The sequence below is a fragment of the Tauraco erythrolophus genome, chromosome 17 (genome assembly GCF_009769465.1).
Source record: "Tauraco erythrolophus isolate bTauEry1 chromosome 17, bTauEry1.pri, whole genome shotgun sequence".
NCBI lineage: Eukaryota > Metazoa > Chordata > Aves > Musophagiformes > Musophagidae > Tauraco > Tauraco erythrolophus.
This window is the reverse complement of record NC_141481.1, coordinates 14,566,725-14,582,386: the sequence shown is the minus strand read 5'-3', so window position 1 is coordinate 14,582,386 and position 15,662 is coordinate 14,566,725. Positions and strand designations below refer to the sequence as shown.

General features: G+C 60.0%; 1 protein-coding gene across 1 annotated transcript in view; it reads right to left on the bottom strand.

Moving 5' to 3' along the window:
- The window catches only part of CACNG3 (calcium voltage-gated channel auxiliary subunit gamma 3), a 28,246-nt gene extending 18,867 nt beyond the window's left edge, over window positions 1–9,379 (bottom strand). Inside the window, exon 1 of the mRNA XM_086622620.1 lies at window positions 9,169–9,379. Coding sequence (XP_086478746.1) covers window positions 9,169–9,379 — 211 coding nt within the window. The remainder of the gene's footprint in view (window positions 1–9,168) is intronic.
- Between the last annotated feature and the right edge of the window lie 6,283 nt (window positions 9,380–15,662).

Genomic DNA, 15,662 nt, shown 5'->3' with positions numbered 1-15,662 from the left:
CTGCCTGGGCTGGTGGGAAGGGACCGCCGGAGCTGCCGCGGGTGGCAGGGACACCGCGGTCTGCCTCGCCAAGCGCCGGTGACCTTTCCCAGCCCCGGGGCCGGGGTCAGGCTGGAGGCAGCCCAGAGGGAAGGCAGCTGGTGACTCTTGCAGCCCCTTCCAATAGCTCATGCGATGACGTGGTGTGATGCAATTGATGATGCTGATGCATCAAAGCCCTCTGACAGCTGCAAAAAATAACTGTAAGTTGGTCTCAACACCCAGCCGAGCATCAGCCAGCCCGGTCCCGGGGGCATCCGCTGCCCTGCTGAGGGGGCACGGTGCCACCCCTGGGACCAGTGGTCCTTCTGCAGGACATGAGCGGCTCGACGGAGGTGCCAGCAGCATAAGCCAACACTGATCTTAAGAAGTTAAAATCAGGAATGTTTTAAAGGGCTAGTGGCTTGTTGGTGGCCCCTTTGGGGGTTGCTTTCCCCTCCCCTTGTGATTCCAGGCACGAACTGAGAGTAAAGGTATAATTAGGGGACAATTACCAAATCACTAGCGAAATTGGAAAATTCATGAGGCACAAACACAGGCGTCACCCTCAAACGTCACCTTTGTCACTGCTTCCCACCGCCCAAGTCCTGCAGGGTGTACTGCCAGTGCCAACACCCCCGCGGGCTCCCGACGGCCCCCAGAAAGGCCGAGCAGTCGCACGTCCCCCTCCGCTCCCTGCGCCCACCCCGGGGCTCCCAGCCCGGCCCAGTCCTCCCCCTGCAATACAAACCGCTCGGCAAAAAGCAAATGCACGAAGCCCCGGGGGGCGGGGGGGATGGCAGCGAGGTGCTGCCCCTGCCCCCCTCCTTCCCCATCATTTCCTTATGACTCTGTTTGCACCGTAAAACAACACAGTTCCTAATACCCTGGCACGGGGACAGCCGAGCCCGACAGCGCCAGGTTTGTCTGTCGACTGTGGTGTCAGGAGATAAGAAACAGGCAATATCTGGGAAAATCATCACGCAGTATCACCCGTCCTGCAGCCACCATCGCTCCTCCTGCCTCTCCTCACGGTGACTATGAAAACGCGGATAATTTCAAGCCTGCCGAACGCAGTCACTCATCCGGTGTCCAAGTAATTTCTGCAAGGGTTAGGGAGAGGAGCAGAGCCCAGGTGTCCCACCATGCATCCAAAAAGGAGTGAAATTCCTTTGTTAGCAGTCCTGTCCAGCCCTTTTCCGTGGGGCGGCAGCACCCTGGCGCAGGGAGGGCAGCAGCAAGAGTGTGCCCAGGGCACGGCGGGCTGGGGAGCAACCGTGGCAGCTCTGGCATCAACATCCTTGTAAACCCTGGGAATGGAGAGGGTGGTGATCGATGCACTTCCGTCTCCAGTAGAATCACTCCAAAGGACATGGGACAGTTTAGAGCACAAAGCATCCCCTGGACTCGAACTTTTCATTTTGGAGATACTGTTAAATACCTGCTGCAAGTAGGTGGTTAAAAGATAACACCGATGTCAAATAAGAAAATTTCGGAAAGCACCCAGGGGTTGTGGCATGGATCTGCCATGCGGTGATGCAGCCGCTGCTCCGGAGCTGCTGCGGAGCTGGCAGCGCACACAAGCCGAGGGAGAAGACACCAGTTGGCACCCTGGCACCACCGTTCTTTATCACAGCGGGTCTCTTCTCAACCAAAGATGTCTCTCGAGATGCCCACTGCTGCGGGCCCCCCCAGCGAGCCGCAGCTTGCCCCAGCCCAGGCGGTGGGACTGCGCGGAGCCAGCGGCACCGGCTGCATTCCCGGGGTGCCTCACCCCGGGGAAAAGCTACAGAAAACCTCATGTGCTGAGCACGGAGTGTCAGTCCCAGCAAACCCACCCAGGAACCCTTAGGAAGGGACGTGAAACCACCCTCTCCACGCCAAGCACCAACCCAAACGCCATCGAACACCAGCTTCAAGGGATCTGCTTCCAGGTGTCACTAAAACAATTACAGGGAGTTTTTGGTGTTGCAGCACGGCTGCAGCCCTTACGGATGGGGAGCAGGGCAGTGGATGGGCAGGAGCCCTCCCTGCTTCCTCCAACGTCGCAGGAAACCCCGGCCGAGCGCGCAGCCCGTCGCGCCCGCTGCGCTTCCCCGCTCGCTCCCCACGGGCCCCTCGGGGTGACGCGGTCGGCGCGGTGAGACCCTTCCCCTCGGGTTCCTCTGACTACCCCACCCTGGGCACCGATCCGCGCTGATGTGTGCCAACGACAGCGGATACCTTGCAGCTGCATCCTGCCAGTGCGCAGCCGTGAGTCAGCCGGAGATGCTCACCGGCAAGGTGGGCCAGGATTGCACCCCCCACCCAGTGGGACCCCTCGGGCAGGGGCTGAGCAACCTCCCTACGCTTATGGGTTAGCCCGTTTCTATAATTTTAAAAGCAATCTTGGTTTTCCTGAAATAGGAAGTCAATGTCTATTTATGAAGTGCACACTGTGTTCACTAAAAATCCATGGTGAAATCCACAGGCAAAGTCACCACCGGGATGGGAGAGCCGCTGAGGAAGTGTGATACCACGGCTGCCTCACCCCATCTGATCCCAAATAGCTCCGGCAATCGCCCAGCACCACAGGTCTCCACACCCAGACCATCACCAAGAACGAACAAGAGGTGGCCCATGGTGCCAATGAGCACTGCGTGGGCCAGGCGGGCTGTGCCGGAGCCCGGGGAAGGGTCGATACCCTCTGGACCAGCAATAATGGTGCTGTGTGTCTTTCCAGGAGCCATATAAGAGACAAGCACTCATGAATCCACCCAGCCTCACTTTAGGAAAGGCAAAACTCCTGCAGAGAGAAGGGAAGTGATTTACCAAAGGCCACGTAACTTGGCAGCAGAGCCAAGCGTCTGTCCCCACTCCCTGGCTGCTCTCAGCAAACACCCTCCACTGGCACCTCCCGGGCAGCCCGCGCCAGCGCCCCACCTCCCCGGGGACCAGGGAGAGAAGGATCTGACATCAATCTGTGGGGCATCCCCCCCCCAAACCACAGCCACGTTCCCAGCCGCCAGCCCAGCACCGGGGCTTGCAGCCTTCATTAGCCATCCCTAATTATTTACAGCCGGAATGGCGATGGTGACCTTGCACGGGAAAAAAAACCCACTTGAGCCTCATTCAAATTCCGACTTCCACCTCTATTAAACAGCAGCAGCTCTGAGATGACAGGCTCTGCACCACGCCTATGCAGCAATAAAACGCCTGCTCCTGCGCTGCTCACAGCATACATCTCGCTCATCACGTGCCGCTCGCCGGCCGTGCGGGAACCGGCTCTCTCCATCACCCCCCAACACGGGGGTTTGTCCAGAGAAATGCTGCAGCATCTCAGGAGGGGAAATTCTGCACCCCCTGTCCCAAGCGCCGGTTTCTCAAGGCAGGGGCTGGCAGCAGCGAGCACAGGCACAGCTCCTCTCCCGGCACCTTCCTAACGGCAGCGAGATCCGAAGCCCAGGGCCGCTCTCTGGCCAGGAGGATTTTTATGGCTGTCGGCATTTGGCCACGTGCCACGGGAACATGGGCCTGGAGCAGACCGAGGGTCTGTGAGCCTAATTTCCATCTCTATCCCAGGACAGTAATTAATGCTTATGCAATATATCCTCCCCCAAGCCGAGGTTCAGGGATTTCCTCGGTCAGAGGCTGTGCCAGGGGCATCGCTCGTGACTCCCTGCAGAGCCCCAGAGCGAGTCGTTAAACCGCAGCATGGCAATTACATCAGGGATTCTCCAATGGGTAAACGGTCCCTCGCCACCTCCGCCGCTCGCTGCCGTCTCAGGCGCCGGCATCGTCTCCTTTCCATCACGCAAGTCAACGCGACGCCTCCCAGCTCTGGCATCAGGAAGGGCAAAGAACCGTTCCCCCTCATCTCCCCAACCTCCCACGCTGTCACAGACCCATCCTCTCTCCCGTCCGTCACCTCCAGCCAATGCCAACAGTCCCCATCTGTGCAGTCCCTCTCCACCATCCCAGGGCTCTCCTCCTGCCAGCTGGCGGGCATCCCCGGGACAGGAGCATTGGCGTGGAGGGCTGTGCTGGGGCTGCTGGACAGCTTGGCAGCCAAAGCACACACACTAGCACCAGCACCGGCACCGGCATCAGCACCGCTGGCAGCACCGCGGAGCTGGACCGAGGGCGCCGTGGAGAAGCGTTCCATGGCACGACGGATTGTTGATGAGAATCTATTACAGACACCAAGCAGACAGAGGAACAGGATGAGCAGCTCCTTAAATACCCACCTACAGTGAGTGGTGAGAAAAAGCGCTCTATCACGGATGATTGCAATCTCAGGGACATTTGCTTGGCGCTTTTGAAAATTAAAGATAATAACTTTCTAACAGAAACAATATTGCTGTCACCTTGGGGAAATTCTCTGCTTGGCCTCGCTCCGAAGGACCGGGAGGAGCTGAAGGCAGGGGAAGAGCTGGTGGCTGTCCAGGGGCACCTGCTGCCAGCCCAGTTTAACGCCTCCGACGCCAACCAGCTCGGCTCAGCAGAGCCAAAAGCAACCAGGGACAAATCCCATGGGGGAAAAACGTAAAGGCAGAAGCACGATTGCTACTGAGGAGCCGGGGCAGAGCGCTTCCCAGCCAGCTTCCCGGGCACCCCACGCCTCTGCCAGGCCTGCTGAAAGGGGAACTGAGAACTGCAATTAAAAAATTAAAACTCAGGGCTTTTGACACTGGCAGCAGCGGTGAGGGCACGTACGTGGCTGGTAACGGAGCTGACGGGCTCAGTTTAAATAAATCTGCAACCAAAAGGTTCGAGCAGAACGAGGAGGAATTCTTTAGTCGTGTCAGAAGAAAGGAGCTTTACCCTGATGGAAATCACCACCAGATCATGAGATGCAACCCTCAGTCCTGAAGCAGAAGTGACACACAATTATTTATTCATCAGATACTTCTGTTCCGTACTCGGAGACAAACAGGCTCCTGCGTTCCGCCTGGAGTTCGGGAGGATGCTCCTCACCGACCGTCACGTGTGAACACGAAACCGGGAGGACTAGAGAACCTTCTCCCGAGGGCGTTCAGAGAACAGGCTGGGAAGTTTTCTGAAGATCTAAATCAGATTTTAATAAACCTTGTCATTCTGTTGAATTTCTAGAAGACAGGAAAAGCTGGTTTAACGTTTAACGAGACTGTGCCATGAGCGATGGCGATGGGCAGCGGTAGGATGGCATCGACTGTGGGTCACGAGGTGGGCAGCGGCAGGAGGAACCAGGGATGAGACTGGGGTCAAACAGCCTTGCGGAAAACAGATTTATCAAACTTTGTAAATTTTTCTTGATACAGTTACAAATTCGGTTGATAAAGGAAATCAGTAACATAACACGTGTGGAGTTCCACGGGGTATTTGATTTAGCTCTCCTGAAAACGTAGACAACCAGTATCACACAGAATCACCAGCGCTTTATTAAAGGGACTGGGAGGGAGATTGCAGAGACCACACGTTGTCATCTGATGGGATGTTTCTGCTCGGGGTCGCCTGTTACCAGAACAGCATTGAGCTAGAACAATGTCTTTACCGACAGAAAAACATGAAATAATTGTGGATAAAAGAGGCAAACGGCAGAGACTATTTCTGACGTTCAAAGGAAGTTTGAGGATTTTCTTTTCCCAGCGCAAGAGCTGCCCAGGGACACGGCAGATCCCCCCTCAGCTGGAGTCTCCAGGCCTGACCATCGCTCTGCAACGCACCAGGTTTGGCAGGGAGGAATCACCGGCTTGGCAAAGGCTGCGTTGGTGCTGCTGTGGGGGACACCGGAGCGGGGGGACCGGGACAGGTCTGAGTGGGACAGCTCGGCTCTGGGACCCCGTGTCCGTGCACAGCTGCAGGCAGGATGTGTCCTTGGCAAACCGCCCTGCACCACGGCCACGGCCCGAGGGGCAGCGGGATGCCATGTGTGCCGCAGGAGGGAGGTGGCAGAGCAACGCTCGCGGTCCTCCGGAAACGTCGGAGCAGTTTATTCTGGTGGGGGACATGAAGGAGGAAAGGAAAAGTACCACATCGCCTTCAGATATGGTGTTTCAAGCAGCCTCGGCCAAATCCTCCCGCTCCTTCTGCCTGTTTCCGCACCGCGTGATGCCATGGAGCCAGTCCCAGTCGCTACCACGCAGCAGGGGGGGCACGGAGCCTTCCCGCGCTTAACGATGCTGGATTCAATTAAGTTTGATGAAAACCAAAGTTCTACTTTCTGAAAACCAGCACAAGCCTGAGCAGCCATTTCTCACCGTCCGCTTTCTCCCCGAAGCGCCGTGCGTTCCCGTACCTGTTACATCACAGGGAAGGCACGGAGGAAGGCAAGTGGCGATGAAGAGCCCCGGGGGACTCGCACCGACGCGCGCCGGCCACGTTCGAGCGGGAAGTACCAGACGACACCTAGGGCTTAGGCGTTCGCCTACTGTAAAAGTGATAATCAGAACGCAAGCGCTGCGGTTTAAAGCAGGGGCTACCCTGGCACAGCGGGCTGGGAACACCTGCCTGGGCGCCACAGATTGAGCCAACCACTAACTCGTGTTTTCCAGCGTGGGTGTCTCTCCACGGGTCTGCGGCGGCTTCATTCAAGATTTATCCGCTCTCGCCTATGGGCTCCTGACGCTCACGTGGTGCGAGCGGCTCCCACGCAGGCGCTGCGCGTGTGGCTGACACGGATTTAAAGAGCATCTGAGACGGAGCGTGCAGCCGGCGCTCACGTCGGGCGTTTCCATAACCTGCCAGGCACTGCCAGGCTCACCGCTTCATCCCTCTGCCGTTACGCACATTAAACCCCCGTTAGCGGCGGAAAGTTCACGGCCGAGGCACTTCCCGACGGGCAGAGAGCACTGCTCGCTGCTAAAAGCATCTTCTGCACCACAGGAGAACCAGCCCTTCCGCCGGACCGTGTTCGCTCCTAGCACGGGATGATAAGTGCAACCTTTGTCTGTCTGTCAAGCCAGATGCAATGAGTGCACAGAAATCAGAGACACCACCGGGCTCTGCCAACAGGCACCAGGCACGTCCTGCTGCATGTAACAGCACTGGTGCAGGGCACCCAGTGCTCCCCCGGCGCAGGGCACCAGCCATCCTCGGCTCCAGGGGACCTCAGCCCCCGCTGCAGCACCGTCCTTCCCCTGCGCAGCACCGTGCGTGAGCTCGGCACAGCTCGGTTGGGGGAAGTTTTTCTTTTCCAGCACCGCGTCAGTTAACAGCCTGTGAGACGCCAGTGCATTTCTCCAGCAAAATTCAGGAGGGTGGTGAGCAGCACCGCCGTGTCCCACCGGCACCATCGTGGCCCCACGCGCTCACCCCGAGCACCAGCTGGGACCCTCCCGCCCAGCCACCGACTCAGCGCTCCCATCGCCCGCCCGCACTCTCACGCACACACAAGGGATGACAGAGCCTGTGCCCAGCGCGAGGCCTTGATTGTGCCATGGGTACGGCCAAGCAGCACTGGCACGGCACTGTGCAGGGCCACTCTGCTCCCATCCAGGCAGCTGTGGGAGCACCAGCCCGGGGGGAGAACGTGCAGTGGGGAGCGGTGACCCCATGGCGAGCACGTGCCCTGCTGCTCCCAGCCCCGCGCCAGGCTCAGGGCAACGGACTGTGATTCAGCTCTGAGCTCTGGCATGGCACTGTTAAGCCCTTTCCTGAGCGTGCTGTGCCCAGGAGATCGAGCCCCACTGGCTCCGTCCAAAGCAGTGATTTATTGCAGTGAGGAAAACATAAAACATTCCCTGAAGAAAAAATACAGCCAGCAAAAACAAGAATTTTGGAAATTACTCATGCCTCCAGCGATGCCATCTTTCACAGCCCTGGCTGCTGCCTCCTTGGCTCCCTCAGCCCAAGAGGGGAGACAGATTATCTCAAATTATTTATTATGGAATTAGAGCATGATCCAAACCCTCCTTGAATCAATAAGAAAGCTCCAACTGACTTCACCGGTTTAGGACCGAGTACCAGGAACAGACAGGGTATTTCTGCATCCGTGGCCGTGACTCACCGAGAACTTTCCAACGTGGAGGGAGCAGCTCAACCGCCACGGCTCGCTTGCCCCCTCCATCAGAGACATCGCTCCTGGGCTGGAGGAGCCTGACGGCCCCAGGGCCCTGCAGGACAGCTGGGCAGGAACCCCCGAGTACACAGGACACCAACTGCTGCTAATTTTAAAAGTTACGGCCCAGTGTGATTCCATCAGCCATTTTTTGCTGCGCAGGTACCAGCACCTGGCTCCATTCAGGCTCGTGTTCACGCACAGCCTGGCGTTGCTCACACAAATCCCAGTCAGCAGCTTTGGGTCAAAACTGCCCCCAAAGCGTGGTCTGTGCTGCAGGAGGGCAGCGGCTGCCGCCGCCTCTCCAGCCCGGTGCTGCTGCAGGACTGAAGCAACGGGGCGAAGCGGGGAGGCCGGGCAGGTGGGAGCCCGGCCGTGGGGCAGCCAGGGCCGGCCGTGGGGCGCAGTCCCCGGGGGACGGAGGGACGAGCTGCGGTGGGGCAGCAGCAGCAGCAGCAGCCGCCCTCGCCCCACGCTGCTGTTCAGAGAGGAAGGGCTGGCACTGGTGGCGGGGCTTCGGAGATAAAAATGCTGGGTGCGATGGGTTTCCCCGAGACAGGGACACGGTGCCTGCGGAGCCTCGGGGAGGGGGAGATGCTGAGGGGCTTCGCTCGCCGAGGGCTTCACCTTAAAACAGCCCCCGGGGCCGGGAGAGGGACCTGTGGCCTCCCAGCCCGGAGCTCCCCGTCCCTCCGGCGGCACACGCACCGCGCTGCCGGGGGATGCACAGCGCGGCCGCCCGCGCACAGCGCCGGTTCCCGGGCACGGGGGGACCCCGGCAGCCCGCGGCCACTCCCGGGGCCCGGCTCCACCCGGACCCCGCGTCCTGCGTGCAGGAGCCACCCGCGAAGTTTCACCCTCGCCCGCGGCGGTGCCACCGCAAGCGCCGTCTCCGTGCCCGGGGAGGGGAGGGCGGCAGCCGGGAGGCGGCGGGGCCGCCGAGCAGCCCGGCCGGGAGGGACGCTCCGCTCGCCGGGGGCTCGGCTCCGGGGTGGGGGGTCCCGGCTCCGGGGTGGGGGGTCCCGGGATGCCCCTGCCCTCCCCCGAACTTTTGAGCAGGGCCCCCCGCGGGGCCGGGGAGGATGGAGGGGCGGGGGGGGGGGGGGGGGGGACGCCGGCAGGGCGGTCGGTACCTTCCAGGCAGCACGTCCTCCAGAGCCCCGAGTGGGTCATCACCTCCTCGTTCTTGCGGCTCGTGTCGTTGTCGCTCGTGGACTTAGTCCTGCACACGCCGCGCGAGTAGAGCCAGTAGTCGGTGCCCACGGCGATGGTCATCAGGCTGAAGGCTGCGAAGGCTCCCACCGTGGTGATGAGCATCTGGACGCCTCTGTCACACATCCTCATGCTGCTTCATCCTACGGCGGCGGCTCGCAGGGGAAGGGCCGGCGCCGCCGCCCGCCGCCGCGCTCCGCGCTCGGCGCCTCATGCCCCCGCGGCCCGCGGCGAGCCGGGCCCCCCCGGCGGCGCTGCGCGGGGCCGCCGAGCCCCCGGGCGCCCGGCCGGCATGGCCCGAGCGGCGGCGCGGGGCGCGGAGCGGCTCCGCCGTGCGCCCGCGGCGGGAGCGCGGCGCCTCTCCCGGCGCCTCCCCCGCGCCGCCCGGCCAAGGCATCCGCGGGGGGCGGCGGGGGCGGGGGGCAGCGGAGGGCGGGCCGCGGGGGGCCGCGCCGCCTGGAAACCGCCCCCCGCCCGGCCGGCGGCGGGGGCACCGCCCGGGGATGGGGACTGGCCCCGGGGGGTGGGGGACGGGGAGCCCGCCCCGGGGTGCCCCGACCGGGAGGGGACTGCCCCGGCGGGGGGCTGGGAACCGGGAGCCCACCCTGCGGTGCAGGGACCGGGCGGGGACTGCCACCCGGGTGGGGACACCGGGACCGTGACTGCCCCCGGGGACGGGGACCGCGCGGGGGAGCCCACCTCGGGGTGCTGGGACCGGGACTGCTTCGGGGCGCCGGGACCGCGCGGGGGATCCCACCCCGAGATGCCGGCACCGCCCCGGGGTGCCGGGCATACAGCCGCCCCCAGCCCCCCGGTACGGCGCAGCTCGGCCCCCCCCCCCCGCCGTCCGCCGCGGCACTGGAGCTGCTGCCCCGGTACCGGGCTCCGAGCACCGGCTGGCAGCGAGGGGCTCGGGGCCGCGCACGGGCACCCGCAGACCCCGGGCAGGGGGGGCACAGCCCCGGGCACCCGCAGACCCCGGGCAGGGGGGGGCACAGCCCCGGGCACCCGCAGACCCAGGGCGGGGGGGGCACAGCCCCTGCCCGCGCCGGCTCGGAGCCGGTTTTTATCACCTGCCCAAGTGCCGCGACTGACCAGCGCCAGGGCAGGTGCCACCGAACAGAGCCCGTACCTTGGGGCGTTTTCCACATCACGCTCCTTAATTGCTCGCCACCGGCTAAACCCCTCGCTCCCTCTCCCCGCGCCTCTCTGCTGGCTCCTCAGCTCAAACATTTTTGCAGCCAGTTGGATGAGCTTATGACTCACGCGACCTTTCAAATAAGCCCTATAATATACCCACCTCTTAAATTAAGTCTTTTAAGGGCTGCGGGTGAGACAGGGAAGCACATGATTTACCCGGCAGCGTGTACTTCCACAGTCCTCATTTGTATGCTCTCACATGTAAACACTAGTTATTTACTCCCAGGATGCAAACAGGAAATTATGAAGGTTACAAAAAAAATCAGGTACTGAGAAATTAAGCGTGGAAATTAAGCAGCTTCCTCAACCCCAGACCGCCTGCTTTCTGCACGCTCATAAGGCAGGGCACGCTGATGGCAACGCCGTGTGGTCTCTCCCCCAGCACCCTGCCATGCGCCGTGCGCCCGCCGCGCCGGCTGCCCGCCGGTGGGTCACCCCGGTTTGTTCCCGGGCTTCGTTACGGCCCTTTGCCTCGCTCAGCGCCTCTGTTCAGAGCTCGGCGTGAAGGTGGAGGCCGATCTGCCCGGGCCCTCCTGGGTGCAGAGTGCCAGCTCCTGCTTTTCCAGCATTTCCACCCAGAGAGCTGCAGTGCTCAGCAGGTTCCGGGGGCTGAGGAGGGTGAGGATGAAGGCTAAGGGATCGTGGTCAGAAGCATCCACCCGAGCGGAATCACAGGGCCTTTTTCTGCCTATTTTTTGAGGAGGGGTCACGGTTGCCCAGTTTCTCTGGCAGCAGCACCCAGCGTCGCAGGCTGGACACCACGGTGAGCCCTGCGCGTGGCTGCACCGTGATGCTGTTCCTGAGCGACCCGGTGGTACCACACAGGGGGCTCGGGGCAAGGGGCAGGCAGAGACCCGTGCTTCTCCGGGACAGCTGCCTCAGCCTTGGCATCACGCTCCCTCGTCCTGCCACCCCCACCGCTCCCACCGCCTGTCACCCAGCTCCCGCAGCGCGTGGGGCAGAGCCTGACACCAGCACCCTGCCTGGCCCCCGTCCTGCGCGCAGGCAGGCGTCCCGGGGAGGAGGCAGCAAAGATATCTCACACCTACAGTGAAGGGGCTGCAAATTGCATCCCGAGTGGGGGATTTTGCAGCCTTAATTGTGTTATTTTCGCACAGTGTGTGTAGGTGTGTGCAGAGTGCACATGTACCGTTTCCTAGGCTTTTAACAAAGCGAGCTCAAACAGAATCAAAGTCCGTGTCGGATCAGGTTGGCCCTGGTAGGGGTCGGTGGCAGGGGCACCTCGCCAAGCCCTGCACCTCTCTTACCACTCGTTGCACGGAGTAGCCAGTCCCAGGAGCAAGGCTGGAGCTCTGCCCAGAGCAGCCATCCCAGGGGACATGCAGGGGCTTCACTAAGATTTGCAGCCAACAAGAATTCGGGGACCTTGCCATCCAGCTTTGCAGCTCGGACTCGTGAAGATGGTGTGCCCGGTGGTCACAGCCCAGCACCCTGCCCTGTGCAGCCTGGGCTCCTCCAGCACTTGAGCCCTCGCCCTCCACTGCCTTATCCATCCTCATCCGCCTGCTCACAGATCTGGACCCTTCTGAGTCTGGCAAAGCGGAAACAAATAGCAGAAACCAGTTCATGCCACAAAGATTGTACAACTTGTGCAAAAAAGAAGCTGTCCTTGCAAGCAAAAATGTCCTAAACCGAGATCTGTTAGGCTTTGTCCTTCCAAATCCAGCGATGAAAGCTCTGCTGCATTTAAATTGGCAAAGTGACAGAAAGTAAGTAGTCAGAAATAATCCCTAGCTGGATTAGGTTTTTCCCTTGAAGGGAGAGAGGCTCTGATACAAGGCGAGTTTAGGTCATTAGCAATGCAGTGAGATGCTGAGCTCCAGCCTTGCCTCGCCTTCACTTCATTTCCGTGCTCCCGGGGGCTGCGAGGGGATAAGGACTCCGGAGCCTTTGGCACATGTGTTCATCCCTCCCCACTCCCACTAGGGGATTATTTATATCTGCACATGCTTTGGAAATGCTGGTTGCAATCTACTGGCTCTAAGAAGAATCCAGTGGAGAGAGGCTGGTGTGCCCTGGCGTGATGTGTGCCCTGGCATGATATGTGTGCCCTGGTGTGATGTGTGCCCTGGCATGACACGTGTCCTGACGTGATGTGTGCCCTGATGTGATATTTGTGCCCTGACGTGATGCATGCCCTGATGTGATGTGCTGCTGAGTTCAGGGAGGTTCTCCTAGATATGACACGAGTGAGCAAAGCCATACGTGCCACCTGCCCAGGCGCATGTGGCACAAGTTGGCTCCCTCAGTGCGAGCTTGTGCAGTTGCCTACCAGCTCTGCAGCTCCCTGCTGGACTTCCGACAGTTTAGTAGCAATAAAAATAGCAGGGGAGAGAAACAGAAATCCATTCTTATCGAGCCTCTTTACTCCAGGAAGATGCAGAGGGAGTGCAGGAGTGGCCATGCATGGGCTAGCGAGCAGCATGCAGCTGCTCAGGAGACCCAGGTGAATGTGCTTACAGCAGCTGCATGCTAAGGGCCCCCTTGTTTTGCTCACACTTCAGCTTTCGCACATGCTGGTGTGCCACACCATTGCAGCTGCTTTTTTCCCCCTCTGTACCAATACCCTGGGTAGACAAAACAAGTGCAGGAGAGGGAAGGGGGTGACACGGGACAGCAGCCATCACGCCAGCACCACGGGGTTCCCCAGCTGCTCCACGCCAGCCGCTCAGCAGCTCCTCGTCTCAGCAGCCCTGCCAGGGACATCCCCATCCCCATCCCTGTCCCCGTCCTCATCCCCATCCCCATCCCTGTCCCCATCCCCATCCCCATCCCCATCTCCATCCCCGTCCTCATCTCCATCCCTGTCCTCATCCCCATCCCTGTCCACATCCCCATCCCCATCCCCACCTCCGTCTCCATCCCCATCCCCATCCTGGGCTGCGAGAGGGAGGCCCAGGCAACCCCTTCCCCAAGGTCGCAGGAAGAGCAGCCTCTGCACGGAGCACGTCTGCCCGGGGTGGGGGGGGGGGGGGGGGAAGGAGGAAGCTTATCAAAGGGATTCTGTGCCACAGAAGTAATAAAAGAACAAATAGCAGGAGATTAAAAGATATTTTGTAGTCTGAGTCCAGCTGGACCACGCTGAGCCACCATAAAAGGTTTGCGGCTGCTCCGACCCACCGCAATTTAATTGATTTGATTCAAATTCTTTGAAGAAGCAGCGGATCCCGAATAATGAGGCAAACAGGATTGTAATGCAAATGAAAGGGATGAAGGATGGCTTCGGGGAGAGGCTCCTGAAGGTCAGGGTAACGCAAAGCTGCTCCTGGTCACTCGTTCAGGCATTAATGAGCTGTGCTCCTCCTGATGCCTTTGATGGATGGAGGGTGGCTCGGGAGGCAGATGCTGATCCCGGCCTTTATCCTCCTCGCTCCAAGCGCACCGTCCCCCGGCAGTGGCGGGGAGGATTTGACCCGGCCCTGCGCAGGGACGTGGGTTTCTGCTGCCCGTGTTACACAGGGTAAGCAGACTTCTTAATGGGTTTTTCCAGCTACTCCGATGAAGACTCTAACTTCAGAATTAATTAACTTCACTATCAAAAGCTGAGTCATTTGTCACAACGGTTTTGTCATTAGCTCCCATAATTAAGGAAAGTGCCACAAAACCAAACGTTTCACTTACACAAGCTGGGATAACTGAGGCTCAGCAGCACTTCCGACATGCTGGGAACCAGCACGTCAGGGAAGCTGGGGAGGGGCTCGACCAGCCACCCCAAAACCCCGTGCCGGGGCCACGGGCGACCTTCCTGGCACGGCCCCGCAGAGCACCCTGTCCCGCGCCCACCTGCTCCGTGCCCAGCAGCTGCGGGGAGCAGCGGTGCTGGCAGCAGGGCTGCGGCTCAGGGAGGAGAGATGCTGCGTGTGTGTGGGCACCGCCAGGGCTGGGCGAGAGCCCCATGGTTTTCCCACCCCCACACAAATCAGAGTGGCCCCGGTGACCACTAGCCATGGCAGGTGGGAGAGACAAGGACATCTTGCTGATGGCTTGGCTGAAGTTCCCGAAGGGAGAAGGAAAGGCCCTTCCTAACGCTCCCCTTTCACAAGGGCACTTCCTAAAAAAGCCAAATTTCCTCGATGGTGAGAAGTGGGTGCACGTCGTGCAGCTCCCCGGGCGAGCGAACAGAGAGCCGCTAACGGCACGCTCGGCCATGAAATCCTGCACAGCCTCGTGAGGGGCACGGGCAGGCGTGGGGGTTCGCAGAGCCCAGACCCCCCTGTGCCCTGCCCTCACTGCGTGCCAGGGCCGTGCCGGGGCCGCAGAGGGACCGCCTGGCACCCAACCCCCCCGCAGCCCTCCCTGAGTCACAGGGACTGGGGATCAGTGTTGACGGGGTGGTGGGAAGAGCATCTGTAATAGTGTTAATTAACTCATCTTAATTAGCAATTAACTGAAGATACAACCAACCTACACCTTCCCTCCCCACTGGTCTATACGTATCTCCGAGGGCAGCGACAGCCGCAGGTCTCCGGTCCGGGACGCGGGTCCGTTCGCTCCGTTTGCTCACATTCCCTAACATTCCCTAACTGCACAGATAAGCCCCTTTTTTACAGAAAAGCTGCCGCAGCGTTTGCTGCTGCACCGGGGCTCGGCGGGGCCCTCGGGTGACCACGCAGGTGGCCAACAGCCAGAACCAGGTGCCGATTGCCAAGGGTCCCATGGCCCCCCGCGCGCCACCGGAGTCTCGCAGGCAAAGGAAGTAGAGCTCTCAGGGCTTCTTTAAAATTATATATTTTATTTTTTCATACATGCAGCAAATAGAATAAAGAGTATATGCCCATCTAAAAGGAGGTCTTTATGAGAATCTTTTGACAACACACAGCAGGTAGTCTAGGATGTAGAAAAGTCATCAAATACTTGCAGGTGAAATCAGATTCACAAACACAAACTGTTCAACAATAAACATTATCTTTTTTTTTTTTTTTTTTACCTTGTTTTAATTGCCACTTTGAACGTGATCAGAAATAAACAGCTTGGATGACACTTCCATGCATGGAGCAAGATGCTTGTTGCTTCTTTTGCTGTTGCAGGCTCAGCGGCTCAGCTGCTTCTGCAAAAGCAGAGAAGCTGCAGCACTTGTTAGTATGAGTTAGTTCCACCCTCCAGCTGTCAGCCCTCCTTAGAACAGCTGGATCCTGCGCTGGAAACCGCCCTACTTCTGCACTTGTGTCAGAGCTTGGGGGATTCACAATCCTCG